Source organism: Kogia breviceps, chromosome 5 (assembly GCF_026419965.1).
Source record: "Kogia breviceps isolate mKogBre1 chromosome 5, mKogBre1 haplotype 1, whole genome shotgun sequence".
Classification (NCBI taxonomy): Eukaryota; Metazoa; Chordata; class Mammalia; order Artiodactyla; family Physeteridae; genus Kogia; species Kogia breviceps.
In genome coordinates, this window is record NC_081314.1 from 143,679,929 (window position 1) to 143,697,444 (window position 17,516).

Sequence of the window (17,516 nt, forward strand, 5' to 3'; positions counted from 1 at the left end):
TCAAGAAAATTCAAGTTTCCAAATGTAAATAGACCATGTTTAAAGACAAGTAGTCTTTCTGTTTCCATGTGTTAAATCCAATCTGTCAGCTACAAACGGGAGGGGGACAAATGACTGTAAAACGTAACATCTTGGTTTCCTCCTTTTATTAAAAAATAAAAAAAAATTTAAAAAGAAAACTCAAACTTGTTATGTCAAAATTTTAACTTCCACTAATATCAGCTGCAGGGTAATACAAAAAGAAATAATTATATGCTTATATACTTATCATAAACTTGATTTTTTTTTTTTTTTTTTTTTTTTTTTTTTTTTTTTTTTTTTTTTTTTTTGCGGTATGCGGGCCTCTCACTGTTGTGGCCTCTCCCGTTGCGGAGCACAGGCTCCGGACGCGCAGGCCTAGCGGCCATGGCTCACGGGCTTAGTTGCTCCGCGGCATGTGGGATCTTCCCGGACCAGGGCACGAACCCGTTTCTCCTGCATCGGCAGGCGGATTCTCAACCACTGCGCCACCAGGGAAGCCCCATAAACTTGATTTTTAACAGTAGACAAGGTGATAGTAGCTCAAGAGTGAAAACTTTTCCTTTTTATCCTATCCTTTATGAAGAAAAAAATGCAGAAGGCCTCAGAGACCTTTGGGAGACCATTAAACATACCAACATGTGGGTGCCCCAAAGGAGACGAAAGGAGCAGAACAAAGTATCTTAAGAAATAATGGCTGAAAACCACCCAAATCTGATGGAAAAACATTATACATCCATAAAGCTGGACAAATTTCAATAAGGATAAACTGAAAGAAATCCACACCTACAGTCATTTGCAAGATGAAGACAAAAAGAAAATCTTGAAAGCACCAAGAGAAAACTCCATATGCACAAGGAAGGGAACCTCGGTAAGATTAATAATAGCTGACTTCTCATCAGAAACACTGGAGGTCAGCAGGCAGTAAGATGACATATTCAGAGTGCTAAAAGAAAAGCACTGCCAACTAAACTAGTCTTAAATAATAAAACTAGTCTTAAATAATAAAACTAGTCTTAAATAATAAAAGTGAAACTAAGACATTCCCAGATAAACAAAGATTAAGGGAATTCACTGTTCGCATGTCTGCCTTACAAGAAATATTAAAGGACTTCAGGTTGAAAAGAAATGACACCAGAGGGTAACTCAAATCTATAAAAAGAAATAAAGACCACTGGGAAAGGTAATTACAAAAGTAAATATAAATAACAGTATAAGTAATTTGTTTATTCTTATCTGATTTAAAAGACAACTTCATAAAACAACATATAAAGATATAAAATGTATGACAGTAACAGCACAAATAAGAAGGGAGCTAAACTAGAACAAAATTCTTATATCTATAGGAATTAAATAGTATTAACCTGAAGTAGACTGTTTTCAATTGAGATGCATGGTATAATCCCAAGAACAACCATGAGGAAATCCATCAAGGGTATAGCACACATTCAAAATGTACATGACAGGTTTCCCTGGTGGCACAGTGGTTGAGAATCTGCCTGTCAATGCAGGGGACATGGGTTCGATCCCTGGTCTGGGAAGATCCCACATGCCACGGAGCAGCTAAGCTCGTGCGCCACAACTCCTGAGCCTGTGCTCTAGAGCCCGTGAACCACAACTACTGAGCCTGTGTGCTGCAACTACTGAAGCCCACACACCTAGAGCCCGTGCTCCACAACAAGAGAAGCCATCACAGTGAGAAGCCCACGCACCACAACGAAGAGTAGCCCCCGTTTGCCACACTAGAGAAAGCCCACATGCAGCAACAAAGACCCAACACAGCCAAAAATAAATAAATAAATTTACTTTTTAAAAAAAGTACATGAAAACAAACTAAACACTGAAAAACTCTATGTCCACATTTCAACACTTCAAAATATCTATAAATTTGATATTAATGCAAGCTATATAGTCATAAATGGCAAAATATAAATTAATATTAATTTACTATAAAGAGAATAAATCCTGCATTTTATATTTCTTCTCTACAACTAATCCCCAGTGAAAATAAGAGTGCATTACATCTAACTGGCATTTTCCCTTACACGATCAAATGCTCAACAGCCATACACAGTAATCATTTTACCCTCTGTATTAAAAAAAAAATTCTTATGCAAAAGACAAGTAATATTTTGACTAATCCTTAGTAAGATTTGGTTGATGCTTTTCATTAAATGCTTACAAATGTATATAATTAAAAATTAATGCAAAAGCTCTATATGCAGAGAATGCTTTCAATCCATAAAAAACAATGACTGTTCTTTTCTGAATATACTGTAAAATGATTAAGAATTTTTAGTTTAATAAAATCAAAGAAGTATCACAACCTGAAATTTTTAAAAACTGCACACAAAGACTGCAATAACCAATTTACCTGATACTTTTGTTAGCCTGATTGACACGGTTACAATTTTGCCGTCTCTTGAACCTCTGGCTTCTTCGAAGTTTTTCACTGAATTTTTGACCAATCTTAAAATCAGAAGATATTTTCTTCATTTTTTCTTCAAATAAGGCAGACAATCTCAACGTCATACTGTAAATCTGCAAGGACATGAAAGCAAAACTAGTACTATAAAATATCTTTTAAAATATTTTTACCAGTAAAATTACAGTCATTAAGGCTACTTGTAATCTATTATGTCACTGTTACAGATAAATGAGTGTTCCTTACTTTATTTCCCATCCCTTCCCTGAAAGGACAGTGGAAGTATCAAATATACACTTCTCCGATGAAAAGAAAGTAATTTTGAATCAGTCAACCCTAGGGTTGTATCTAGGGTTTATGTCTATATGTCAACGGTTCTCCACTGGTTTTTTCCACATCTACATGTACAAATCCCCCAAATGCCTCCTTCTCCTAAAGTTAGATAGGAAGTTGTTTGGTTTTAGGGTTGCTATTTCGGCAGCAGAAAAGCAGTGTCTCTTTGGGGCAAGGGAACAAAGGCACTTCCACACTCGTCTCTACTTGACATCTGACTGCCTCTGACGCCACTTAGATTATTACTGGGAAAAAACGATTGCTTACATCCAGAAGGTGACATTATGCCCTATAACTTTACATAAGAAAGACTGTGCTCTAATAACTTTCATAATTGCATAGCAGCGGATCTTCAAAAGAACAGCAGCGTGGCGCTGCGTGCGCCGCTGTAAGTAACTTTTTGACACAGCTATGTACTCACAGAGAGTGCTCTTTACTCATCCACAGTCATTCCTGAAAAGTAAAAATTTAATGTTTGAAAGCTACATATCAGTCACGCTGGTGCATATGGTAGAGGAGGGTGAAGAGACTAACACTGGGGACCCTTTAAAAAGTATGTAAAATGTATGAATTTCCCATGTTCACACACACATATATATATATATATATATATACACACACACACACACATACATATATACACACATACATATACAGGTATCCCCACTTTCAAAAACGCTACTTTCTGCCACTTCGCTTTTACAAAAGACCTACTTTAGTAGTACTTGTTTTTGCTAACTGAAAAGAATCCAAAGAAGATTTTCACTTTTATGAAAAAAGGTGAAAACAGAGTTCAGCATTTGTTTGCAGCAAGCTGTTATAGAGGTAGTGCATACCCCAAACAGCAAGAGTAGCACTGCCAAGCTCCTTCCCCAGCAACTACACTCAGTATCTCAGCATCAGGTCACCACAGTTTTTTTGTTCGTTTCTGTTTTTTTAGCAACGTCCCAAACCAGAGAGATACATTTATTATGGTTGCTGACCTTGCATTGACACGTTATCACCCAAAGTCCATCAAAACCATTAGGGTTCATTCTTGGGCTTTGACAAAAGTATAATGACGACAGATTTTCCCTTTCGGCACTTTGAATATGTAATTCGACAGCGCCTTCTGGTCGGCAAAGTTCTGGCAGAGAAATCAGCCGACAGCTTTAAGGGGTATCCATTACGTTATGACTTTGTTTTTCTTTTGCTGTCTTTAGAATTCTCTTTATGCTTAACTTTTACCATTTTAATTATGATGTGTCTTGGTGTACATCTCTTTGTGACTCATTTTGTTTAGGCAGGTTGCCATAGTTTTGAACTGTATCTGTGAGCATCTGTGCTTTATCTTGATCTATCCTGTGCATCTGTTATCAAGATGTGTCCTAAGGTAGCTGGTTCGTCACCTAGAAATGGGGTACTTTCAAATACAGGAGGAAACCTATATACATATACATATAATAAGTATATGTGAAATCTGTAATCCCTCTTTATCTCTGAAGTGATCTTTAACAGTTATTTCCAGTATTTTGTATATATATTAAATTTATTCTTTTCCCTCAAACCTGAACTCTAACATAAGTCACCAATTTTAACAAGAGTGATTTTTTTCCTCAAGCGTTAAGTTTGAAAGCTCTGATAATCTTGAGTACCACCAGTTTCACCTGAAAAATTCAATAATACATTTGAATTAAAAATAAAATTGTTTAACAAAAATGAGTGCTAAAATTATTAGTTCCTCAACATGAAAAAGGGCATGTGTGAAACAGTTATCATTATACACAATGGTAAACGACTGAAAATCTTTCCCCCAGGAATGATACAAGGATGCCTAGTTTCACCACTGTTATTCAACACTGTACTTTAAATTCTACCAGAGCAATTAAATAAGAAATAAAAATAATTCAAATTGGAAAGGTAGAAAACTATCTCTATTTGCAGATGAAATGATCCTATATATAGAAGCAATCATAGATTCTATAAGAAAGCTATTAGTGCTAATAAATTAATCCAACAAAATTACAGAGTATGAGATCAACACACCAGAATCTGCTGTTTCTATACACCAGCAATGAACAAGCAAAAAAGGAAATTAAGAAAGCAACTGCATCTCAAATAGCATCTAAAACAATAAAATATGTGGGAATAAATTTAACCAAGGAGCTGTAAGACTCTCCACTGAAAATTACGAAACATTGCTGGAAGAAATTAGACCTAAATAAATGGAAAGACATCTGGCATTAAGGGATAGAAAAACAGTAGTCAGGATGTCAATACTGCCCAAAGCAATCTACACATTCAATTCAATCCCTATCAAAACAGACATGGAGGGGCTTCCCTGGTGGCGCAGTGGTTGGGGGTCCGCCTGCCGATGCAGGGGACGCGGGTTCGTGCCCCGGTCTGGGAGGATCCCACGTGCTGCGGAGCGGCTGGGCCCGTGGGCCATGGCCGCTGGGCCTGTGCGTCCGGAGCCTGCGCTCCGCAAAGGGGAGAGGCCACAACAGTGAGAGGCCCGTGTACCACAAAAAAAAAAAAAAAAAAACCAGACATGGAAAAAGTCAATCCTCGAATTCATAATAAACTGCACCCCCTGAATTGCCAAAACAATCCTGAAAGAGAACAAAGTAAGAGGACTCAAATTTCCTTTACTGCCAAACTTACTACTAAAGCTACAGTAAACAAAACATTATAGTACTAACACAGAGACAGACAGACACTCATATGTATAAACCAATGGAACAGAATTAAGTTCAGAAATAAACCCATATATCTACGACCAACTGATTTTCAAAAAGGGTGCCAGGCCGAGGATCCCACGCGCCGCAGAGCAGCTAGGCCCATGAGCCATGGCCACTGAGCCTGCACCTCTGGAGCCTGTGCTCCGCAATGGGAGAGGCCACAACAGTGAGAGGCCCGCGTACTGGGGGGAAAAAAAAAAAAAGGGTACCAGGCCATTTAATAGGGAAAAAATAGTCACTTCAACAGATGTTGCTGGGACAACTGGATTTCTACATGCAAAAGAATAAACTGGACCTCTATCTTACACCATATACAAATATTAACTCAAAATGGATCAACAGCTTAAATAAGAACTAAACCATAAAACTCTTAGAAGAACACATGAGGTGAATCTTCATGACACTGAATTTGGCAATAGATTTTTTTTTTAACTATTTTGAACACTATTTCCAAACATTTGCCTCTATAAATTACTCCTTAATATACATGTTTTGTGCAAGTAGTCTTTTCCACAGTTAATATTGACTGTCTATAAAAAATAATTATTAAAATTAGAATTAATGGGTCAAATGGTACTTAAGCTTCTGACACATATTTTTCGAATTGCTCCATAATAGTGGTGGGCATCTTACAGGCTGTGTGACCCTAAGTAGCAACAGGTTCTTAAACATGAAACCAAAAGGACAAGAAACCAAAGGAAAAAAAAAATAGATTAATTGGACTTTATCAAAATTAAAAACTTTTGTGTATCAAAGGACATTATCAAAAGCGAAAAGACAACCTACAGAGAAAATAACTGGAAAACATTCACCTGAATAGGACTTAATATCCAGAATATATTTAAAAATTCTTACAACTCAACAACAAAAGGACAAAAACCCAATTAAAAATTGGGCAAAGCACTTGAATAGATACTTTTCCAAAGAAAATACACAAGTGGTCAATAAGCACATGAAGAGATACTCAACGTCATTAGTGTACTGACTATATTTTCTTATTTTCTGTATCCTTGATGCTCTGGCATTTGGAGCCTTGATCCTGGAGAGACTACCCCATCCCAGGGCTAGTTCCCAGAGATAGCAAGTGGCTTTCTTTTTGCAGGTGCACCTCTGATACAGAAAACAATCAATCCAGAGATCAAACACCTAACGCAGTCTTCTTTATCAAACTCTCATAAACCAAGCCAATATTCCCCCTACTCAAATCACCCCAGGGCCAGGAATCAGACATCTAGAGACCACCCCTACAGATCAAAGCTCCAATTACTACAAACTAGCCAATCCTAGACTGTTTACTCTGCCCTGCCTTGCCGTCCTGTGAAAACCCCAATCTAAGCTCTGCGCCATACTCTTCCCTTCCCTCCCCTCCCCTCCCCTCTGCCTACTTATCAACCTTGTATCACACTTCTGTTTCTAGGGATCTGTGAGTATAAACTTCTTCCTTCATGACAATTCATGTCTGCCTGTCTTACTATATCTGATTAAAATAAATTCTAGATATAATTTTTAGTAAGTCATAACAAATACAAATCAAAACTACAAGGAGATAACACTTCACATTCACTACGATGGCTATAATTTATTTTTAAAACACAGAAAATAACGAATTTTGGCAAGTATGTGGAGAAACTAGAATCCTCGTACATTGCCAGTGGGAATACAAAATGGTGCAGCCATTATGGAACAAAGTTTGGCGGTTCCTGAGAAAGCTAAACGTAGAATTACTCTATGAACCAGAAATTCCAATCTTAGATATATACCCAAGAAAACTGGGGACAAGAACTCTTACAAATACTTGTATTCCCATTAATCACGATAACCAAAAAGTAGAAACAACGCAAGTGTCCATCACAAGATGAATGAACAAAATGTCATACACTCATACAATGAAATATTATTCAGCCATAAAAAGGAATGAAGTCCCAATGCAGGCAGCAACACGGATGAGCCTTTAAGACGCTAATGCTGAGTGAGACATGCCAGACGCCAAAGACAGATACTGTGTGATTCAATTTGTAGGAGATATATCGAGAATAGGCAAATTCAGAGAGATACAAAGTAAGTTAGAGGTTACCAAGGGCTGAGGGAAGGGGAGAATGTGGAGTTACTTGCTCACTGTGACAGAGTTGCTGTTTGGGATGATGAAAGAGCTCTGGAAATAGACAGCAGTGATGGCTGAGCAACACTGTGAATGTAAGTAATGCCACTGAACGATACACTTAAAAATGGTTAAAGTGATAAATTTTATATTTTACATATATATATATGTAACCACAATTTTGAAAATTTGGTAATACACTAAAACTCACTAAATTGTGAACTTGAAGTCCATGAGTTATATGATGTATCATCAAACATATATTTTAAACAAAAGGGAAAAAGACATGAATGAAATTTATTTTCTGTCTGGAAAGGAAGCCTCACAAATGGTGAATACTGACAATAACACAAGCTTGGAAAAATGTTAGACTTGTATGTTAAACTGATCCAATAAGCAATTAGGATACTGAATGCAATGAAAAGGTTCTCAGATTAAGAGAAGAATTAATAATGCAGGCAGAGTCTGATAATAAGTAATGAGGCGGAAGTGAAATTAAGACAAAATGGTTAATTAGCAGTGATAGTCACTGATGATAGACAAAGTGCTGTAACATCAAGCAAGGGCTTTATTTTAAAGTCTTACTCTCAAATTATTGCTTTTTTTAAAAAAAAAAATTACCCAGCACACTGGCTACAAAGGTTTATGAATATTCACTGAGAGTTTGTGTACCCTTTTGTGTATTTATTATGTTTCAACAAGTTTTGAAAAGTTATCCAACACAGAACATTTGAATAAAAATTTAGCAATGTCCACTCTATTTGTGTTCTTAACTAATCAGATGGCCGACGTATTTCTTCTTCAGATCCAAAATGTTAGTATGCCATCAGTAGTCCACGCCCACTTCAGATTTTCCTTTTCTTACTTTTAATATTCTTCCAGCCTCTATCACTAAGTTCCCAATCCACTTTTCAAGATTCCCATATGTAAGAAAACAGATTTTTCTCACTCTATACATCAAATACAAATTTGTTCATTTTTCACTGGTGTCCTCACTCACACCAATCCTCTTTGGTTTAGAAAACTTGAGGAAAGCAGAACAGTGTCACAAGGAAATGTTTCCTAAGCAGATGCCTGGCCAGTGGCACTCTATGCTTAGCAGTGGTCTTACTCTACTCACTGATCTTTTATGCTCCCACCTCTACCAAACACTAGAAAATTACCATCTACACAGATCACACATACTCTTTTTTTTTTATATAAACCACTTTTTAAATTACCTTTGATCTTTTATTTGGTGTATATGCTTTTGCATTGCTAAATATCAACCGGATGTCTTTGCAAAATTCCAAAGGGCTGTCATAATTTCCCGCTTCTAAAGTTTCCCTTACTGTTCCAAAATCCATTGGAGTATCTATAATGTCTCGGTAATCCTAGGTTTTAAAAACAATAATTAGTTCAAAGATTCGATTCCTGTTTTTAGAAACGTAAGTGCATCAAATCTCTAAAATATTCAAAATGACAGAAGAAAAAAAGGTTACAAGGATCTTAAGAATCATCAATAATTTTTAAAAAGACATCCAAACATATGGACAAGAAATATAACAAAATTACATACTTGGTAGCAAGATACGAAATTGTTTTTATTTCCTTCTTTATACCCTTCTATAATTTCTAAGCTTCCTACAGTAAATTTGTGCTTTCTAATCTTTTATTTTTTTTTTAAGGTCATTTTCCATTTCCCTATTAGAAAGTAAAGACAGACACTTTTAATCAATTCATAGTTTTCCTGGGGCTAGGCCTACTAATCCTCCAATTATATTATGTAACACTGGTTAACTAAGTCTTAACCCAAGTTACAAGGGTGTCTATTAATTCAAGAAAATTGTGTAAAACAACTCTTCCACAGCTGAATTAGTGGTCAGAGACAAAGTTAACAGGAAGCCTCGTCATCTCACTTTTTGGTTGCTGGGGGTTTTTTTCTTTTTTTTGGCCACGCCACATGGTTTGCAGGATCTCAGTTCCCCGACCAGGGATTGAACCCGGGTCACGGCAGTGAAAAACCCAGAATCCTAACCACTAGAGGCCACCAGGGAATTCTAGACACCTTACTTTTTAATTTGAATACCTCTACCCCAATCTCCTCTACACCAACAAGAAAAGCCCCAAACATTCAAAAATGACAACTTACTGGATATTCAACCAAATCAACAGGTTGTCTAAATGGTTCAGAATCTTCACATTGAAATATTAAGTTCACTAGTTCCTTGCACTGTTTCTTCCAGTTGCTTTCAACATAACTGGTTGCTTTGATGCTCCTTGTTTTCCAATCATGAACCTAAAAATACATTCATAATATTAAAAGTTTTTTCAATCTTGGAAAAGTCACACTATGGTATGGTATAGTATAATGGTAAGAATGCAACTGAGCTGTTGTCTTCTGTATTATGTCATAATATGTCATTACATGATTTTCTATCTACTTGGGGAAAAAAATCTACTTTTTAAAAAAACCCAATGTCACATCTGTTACTCTAAAAACATTTCCATTCCACCACTTATCTCCTAAGTTTAGAAAATGTTTTCACAGAATATGAAGTACCACACTGGAGAATGCAGTAGGCAGAATAATGCTCCCAAAGATGTGTACATCTTAGTCCCAAGAACCTGTGACTATGGCAAAAGGGACTCTGCAGATACGACTAAAAGAATAGACAGACTTTGAGATGGGGAGATAGTCCTGGATTATCAGGGTGGGCCCAATGTAATCACAAGGGTCCTCATACAAGGGAAGCAGAAGAGTCAGAGGCAGACTGGAAGATGCTATGCTGCTGACTTGAAGATGCAAGAAGGGGGCCATGAGGCTCCAGAAGCTGGAAAATGGAAGGAAATGAATTCTACCCTAGAGTTTCCAGAAAGGAACGCAGCTATGCTGACACCTTGACTTTAGTGCAGTGAGACCCCTGTGAAACTTCTAATCTACAGAACTACAAGATATTTTTATTGCTTAAGGCACTAGATTTATAATTTGCTACAGCAATCATGACAAATACTAAATAGATACTAAATACTTGGAAGTCTGTTTAGAAATGAAATTATATGAAAATGGTAATAATTCAAGTCTTAACTTTTCATTGTTGTTTGAGGCAGCATATTATGAAAATTGATGTGATAAAAAGCTTAAACTTAAAAGCAGCATTTGGATAACACTATTAAGCATTTTCCAATTAATAAACTTTACTTTTAATTAACATATTACATAAGAGCTTCAAGAACAGCTGATGACACCACAATTTTAACTACCCAATATTCAAAGCTTATTTCCCACTTTGTCCTCCCCTATCCTCCCAACAAATCCTCATTTTTAAAAAAGGTTCAGTCACCAAATCCTAGTTAATTTTCCCATTAAAAAAGGTCTCATCTTCTTTCCTTCCTCTCTATTGCAGGCCAACACTATTTTTTTTTTTTCTTTTTTAATGAGCATGCCACGGGCACTTGTGGGATCTTAGTTCCCTGACCAGGGACTGAACCTAAGCCCTCGGCAGTGAAAGTGCGGAGTCCTAACCACCGAACCGCAAGGGAATTCCCAGCCAGCACTATTCTTGACTAAGTTTCCCACCTTTTCTCTGAGATTCTTGCAACGAACTCCTAACTTTAATACAAATCTATCTAACTTTAATCAAAATCTATCTGTTTTGGCTATGGAACTGACTCTCTCCTGTAAATTTAAAAGAAATCTTTGGTTTACAATATCACCATAATCTGCTCCCAACATAACAGCCAGACACAACCACTTTGCTCACTCCAAAATTCAACCCCTACGCCAGTCAGGCCAATGCTCTCAGCAGCCCACTGACATGCCACACTTTCCTACTTTTTTGGCTTGAATGATAATAACCCTTACTTTTCGAGTGTCCTCTTCTTACTCTATCTCATTCTGAGGACACAGTCTAAACCCCAAGCCTTCCACTAAACCTTACCTAGCCATCCACCTTACAGTGATTTCTCCCATTTCTCTTATAAAGTATTCAATATCAATATCAATGTAACTTTTCAAAGACAACACCTAAAATCTTATGTTGATTTTAAAACACAGAGTAAATAAACAACTAAGGTTAATCACACAAATTAACTTACTCTCCTTCTTCCAGAAGATGTTTTAGGAAGGTCACTATCATCCTAGGAATAAAAATCAGAGCACTTTCAGTGTTAACATTTTCATTAGATATGCAATAATCTTAGCATATCAAAGACATTAGGTTTACGAGGGTTTTAACTTGTTAACAAAATCTCAAAATACAGCCTACCAGATGCACTTTGTGGCACTCACCCTCCAAGAAACCAACCCTTGTTCTTATTCTTAATAACCCTTTACACTCCCTAACGTAAACATGCACTAAGTCCAAAATATAGCTATAAAAAGTTGCCTTGTGCATGTCCACAGAAGACATGCTCAAGGAGCTTTAAATTTGTGTTTTTACCTCTTCCATAAAGCTCAGAAAAAGTCTCCCACAGATTCCTACATTTTGTATGCTACACATTTTCCTATTCGCTAAATCACATATTAGCATCCCCATTTTTATTCCAATGAAAATCAGTGAACTACAATAATAGTCTGTGTAGAAACTGACAACACACTATTTTTAAAAAATATCCTTCCTGTAACTCCATACAACAACCTGATTTTCTATGAAGTGAAATTACACAACATCAATGATATATGCTTTTACTTACACTTCGACACCATCTTGAGTGAAGGATTTTAGGGTACTTACAGCATGGTAAAGTTCATTGATTTTTAATTACAATTAAATCCAACTCTCAGATACTGATTTTTTTTTTTTTGGCTGTGCCACATGGCTTGTGGGATTTCAGTTTTCCAATCAGGGATTGAATGAGCCCAGGCCACGGCAGTGAAAGCACTGAGTCCTAACCACTGGACTGCCAGGGAATTCCCTCAGATGCTGATTTTACCAAAAACACATCCAAGGTACTTCTTATAATACACCTTTCTCTATTTCAAATTTGGAAAGAGAACATATTCCACACCTAAGTTAATTCACTTAGACATAACTTGTTTATTTAATATCAGTTATTGGCTATTACCTCATCGATGATTTAGATAATTTTAAAATGTAGTTTTATCAAGTGCCCTATTTTCATAGTTCATTGGAATATAGCAAGAATTGATTTAGGTAACCAACGTTTTCTACTTCACTCTTCATTCTAAGTTATCATTTGAAATTAACAAAAATCATTATAAAATTGACAAACTTCATACCAAATCCCCGGCATTTTGCTCATCATTTTCAGAAGTGTTAGAAAGTTCTGAGATATTTGTACAGTCTTGACTCCTAAAAGACAATTTTTTAATTTAACAGTATGCAAATGTAGTCCCTGTCTCCAAATATTCAAACTACAGGTTAAGATACAAACAGTTCCCCAACTATGCAAACAGTTCCCCAACTATGCACACCTAATTTCAAGCAGTAGAACATCAGGTTTTCACTCTATCCTCTGTGGAAACAACTGACCATACTAGCACACTGAAAGTGAATTTTTTTTCCAATTTAAGTGTGTACAGAAATCAAGCTGGTAAAATCCAGAAATACTGTATGTATAGCCTCAACTGGATGAGCACGCGGGTGAGCTTTCCACAGCTGTCACCACTAGTGAAACATCTGGACAGTGAGCACCAGGAAAGTGGCTGACTTGAGATAAAAAGGAATGGAAGCAAAAAAGGAAGTAAAAACTAAAATAAATCATATCTTAACCTCACTGTAAACACAGCAGAAGAAAGAATCGTAAAATAGGGGTATCTAGACACAACTGAAATGAAAATAGGTATGTGACCTTCCTGAAGTAGAAAGAAGAAAATTTGGGAGGAGAGGCAATAAGTTTGAGTCCTCCAGACATCGGACAGATTCAGCCCAGGAGAGTGAAAGAGCTGGAATCAGTTATTCCCCAGTTTGTAGCCAGATACTCAAAATGATGTCAGAGTTTATAAATTATCTTCCCCAGTATATAATTCTTTCAAAGAATTTTTATAACTGGGGGAAAGGCATACAAGATCATATAGCAAAATCTTTCATTTTAAAGGAAAGAGGCTGAGTAATATGTGCAAAATCACCCAGAAAGTTCACCAGAACAGATTAGGTTAGAAGCTGGATCTCAATTTGCAGGTCAGTTCTCATCCTACTAGTCCAAATCGTTTTCCAAATGCAAGAAAAGTGTGGAATATTCACAGGATACAATCCAAAACAGATTAAAGATCTAATCATGAGAAAATATCAGACGAGCCAAATTAATTACACGCTACAAAATAAGTGTCCAGCACTCATAAAAAAAGATGAAGTGATAAAAGAAAGACTAGAGAACAGATTAAAAGAGACTAAGAAAACAAAACAGTGAATGCAGTGGGAATTCTGGATTGGATCCTGAAACAGAAAAAGACATTGATGTAAAAACTGATGAAATCCAGATAAATTCTACACTTTAGTCAATAGTACTGTACCAAGGATAATTTCTTAACATTTCATAAGGACACCACAGTTGTGTAAAATGTTAACCTAAGGGGAAAATAGGTGAATGGTATATGTATACATAGGGCAACTCTCTGTAGTATAAAATTATTTCAAAATTTTAAAAAAAAGAAAAAATTGGACTGTTCAATTTCTCATTCCTTTACCTAAATTACAATCACAAAAGAAGAAATGTAAAGAAATGTCATTTAATGTAACACGTTAAAAGGGTATAATTCAGAGAACACAAATTAAGAACTGGATAGTTTTAAGAGCACAATATGCAAAGTCACTTTTCCACAACATCTATAATATGAGGTCACTTACTTGATGAATTTCAAAAGCTGGTCAGTTATCTTCTTAGCTGATCTTGCAATTACACTCTCAGGTTCATTAAATGTTCTGGCATTATGTTCTATATATCTGACTTCCCAAACTAATGCAGATAGCCTCCTTCAAAGTAAAAAATAGGCAATTTAGGGCTTAAAAAATGAAAAGACAGAAACCAAGTAAAAAAATCCAGCATGTTAAGCCAGCATGATATATTAATTAAACCATAAGTGCAAAGTTATAATGAATAACTTTCTAATACTGTCAACTTGATCACAGTCATAAGCAATTATAGTGGAAGCTGAACTGCAGAGAACACACTTAAGGACTGAAAGTCGTAACAGATCACTTAACCACATCCAGAAAACCAAAAGAGCAACCCTCCCTTTTCACACTGCCTATAGGTATATTTGAAGCTATTGAGACTCAATGAAGAAAATGTGTTAAATACCGTCAATCCTAAGAAAGTCCATCTGACTATAAACTCACAAACTGGTTTCTGAACGAATGCACTACAGAGGTAAATTAACATCAACAATGTGAACTCAAGAAGTCAGTTTTTTGTAAAGATAATTTCTCAAAGCAGCTGAATCGTACAGAATACCATCACCTGCTTTAAAAAAAAAATCCCTGAGAATGGGAGGTTTTATAGTTTTCAAAGCTCTAGAAGCCAGAGATAAAAAGCTGGTGACTCTGATGACTCTGGGGATTTAATCTTTCAAAGGCCAAAGTCATTGTTCACTACATTTTGTATTTAAATGGAGCAGCTTTTTCAAGAAAAACAGACTACTAAAGACCGAGGAATGAAACGTGGTACCTCTCCTTATCCAAGTTCTATCCATACCTAGCCACAGGCATCTAACACAGTCTTACACACAGGACCAAGAAATGACTATAACAAAAGAAGAGAATGAAACGGAAAATAATACTAATCAGCCCCCACTCCACCACTGTCACCATCAGCCACCACTACCTCTGTTAACTCTACCTGGTTAAATGGCCAAATATCTTTTCAAATTTTTTTTAAAGTAGGTTGCTACTGACCTGTAAAATCGATTAACAAGTCTCATTCGAATTGTGTACAGATCAGTTGGATAGGCCACTACAGTACAGTACTTTGGATATGTACACAGATCAACTGGACCTGCAAAAGCTGCTGCTATATCTGTAATGGCAGAAGGAAGAATTTTCATCAAAAAATTCATTACCTCTAAGTGACATCTCTCTGCAAATCATTCATAAAACAGAGCTACAATTAGTACAGGCTTTTACCCAAAAAGTAATAAATACAAAGTGTAATAAAGAATATAACCACAACTATGCTACTGCTTTAAAATATACTTTTGTGGAAAAGAAATCTTGAACATGAAACTTGTCACCGTAAAAAAACTTACCAAGATTCAAAAGTTGATCTATACCACTAATAATTCGTTCACATTCTTCATCTCTCGATTTCTGACCCCATTCACCATCTTGGGGTTTGTAGAGCAACTTCTCTAGCTCATCTGAAGTGACAGAAATACTAGCTCCTAATTCTTCAGGTGGATCAACTATGATTCCATCAAAAAAGAAAAGAAAAAAAAAATCAAACCAAACTAAATATACACTATATTTAAATTCAATTGTCCAAGTTCATATACAAGATACTAATCAAAGGAAAAAGAAGTTACTTTATAGCAGAAAAACCTGGCAGACACCACCTAAATTAAATGATTAAATATTCCCAGTAACAGGACAGACTGCTATCACGTGCCTCCTGATATGATGCACTGAGAAAGACACAACATCACTTCTCTGACACTCTTGCCAAATATGCAAACTCTGGACTTAATCATGAGGAAACATCAGATAAATGCAAACTGAGGGAAATTCTACAAAGTAAGTGGCCAGTGCTCTTCAGAAGTGTCATGGTCATGAAAGATAATGGAAAGATTCAGACTAAAGGAGACTAAGAAGACATGGCAATGAAATCCAACGTGTAAAAGAACATGTCAAAATTTGAAAAAGGTCTGTACGATTAGAATTGTATCAATGGTATTTCCTGATTTTGATAAATGCATTGTACTTGTGTTAAGATGTTAACACTTGAGAAAATTGGGTGCTCAGAAATTCTTCGTACTCTTTTTGTAATATGCTTAAGTTTGAAATTATTTCAAAATGAAATGTTTAAAAAGTGCAGTAAAAATTGATAATGGAAGAGTATGCACATTTTTAAAAAGAACAAGAGGCAATGTAAATATTCAGAGAATAGTTTCTTGAAAACTATTTTTTTAAAAAGGAGAAAAATGTCAACAGAAAGAAGACAGACGTATCAATCTAACAATCTGATAGGTAAACGATATTTCAGTATTTTAAATTATTTAAAATATTATTATTTTAATATACCTTTCCAAGACTGATAATGCCAACGAGCTTCTCTTCATATACCTCCAAATTTATTTTTCTGCCTGTTCATGTCTTTTGACAACTCCTGTAAAGACTTATTGGCCTCATTAACATGTAAAATCTCTTTACGTAAGTGCTTTCATTAATTTGGTATCGTTTACAAAGCGGTAGCTATAACTAGCAGTTAAAAGCACTGGTTGGTGCCAGATGGCTTAGGCTAGAATCCAAACTCCTATCCTTTCTAGAGGTGTGTGACTTAGCGAAGTTACTGAAAACTCTCTGAGCCTGAGTTCTTTCATCTGTAAAATTAATAATAGAGCATCACCTCAGAGTAAGATTAAATAAATGGATACATATGAAGTTCTTAGCAGCAGAGTAAGACCTCAAAAAAATGTTGGTTTTCACTTATCTATATATGCTTTATACAACACAAAATGTCATTTCATATTGCTAAGTGTTATTTGTTAAGATACTAAGCTCAAAAGAAAATTTAATAAAGGCGTCACTGGTGACTTTCAAGAGTGTAGTTATTTTTTTAAAATTTTTTTGAAAAAGACTCCTTAGTGGGAAGCAGCTGCATAACACAGGGAGATCAGCTCAGTGCTTTGTGACCACCTAGAGGGGTGGGATAGGGAGGGTGGGAGGGAGACGCAAGAGAGAGGAGATATGGGGATATATGTATCTGTATAGCTGATTCACTTTGTTATACAGCAGAAATTAACACACCATTGTAAAGCAATTATACT

The 17,516-nt window shown here is 36.0% G+C and overlaps 1 protein-coding gene across 3 annotated transcripts in view; it reads right to left on the reverse strand.

Annotated features, from left to right (window-relative positions):
* Positions 1-17,516, reverse strand: part of BRWD1 (bromodomain and WD repeat domain containing 1) — a 122,781-nt gene that overhangs the window by 14,781 nt on the left and 90,484 nt on the right. For all 3 annotated transcript variants that reach the window (XM_067035122.1, XM_059065272.2, XM_067035123.1), the window contains 8 exons: positions 15,780-15,935; positions 15,430-15,550; positions 14,383-14,508; positions 12,816-12,888; positions 11,672-11,713; positions 9,726-9,872; positions 8,815-8,967; positions 2,393-2,559 (listed from right to left, as the gene is read on the reverse strand). In XM_067035122.1, the coding sequence (XP_066891223.1) occupies positions 2,393-2,559; positions 8,815-8,967; positions 9,726-9,872; positions 11,672-11,713; positions 12,816-12,888; positions 14,383-14,508; positions 15,430-15,550; positions 15,780-15,935 (985 nt within the window). The remainder of the gene's footprint in view (positions 1-2,392; positions 2,560-8,814; positions 8,968-9,725; positions 9,873-11,671; positions 11,714-12,815; positions 12,889-14,382; positions 14,509-15,429; positions 15,551-15,779; positions 15,936-17,516) is intronic.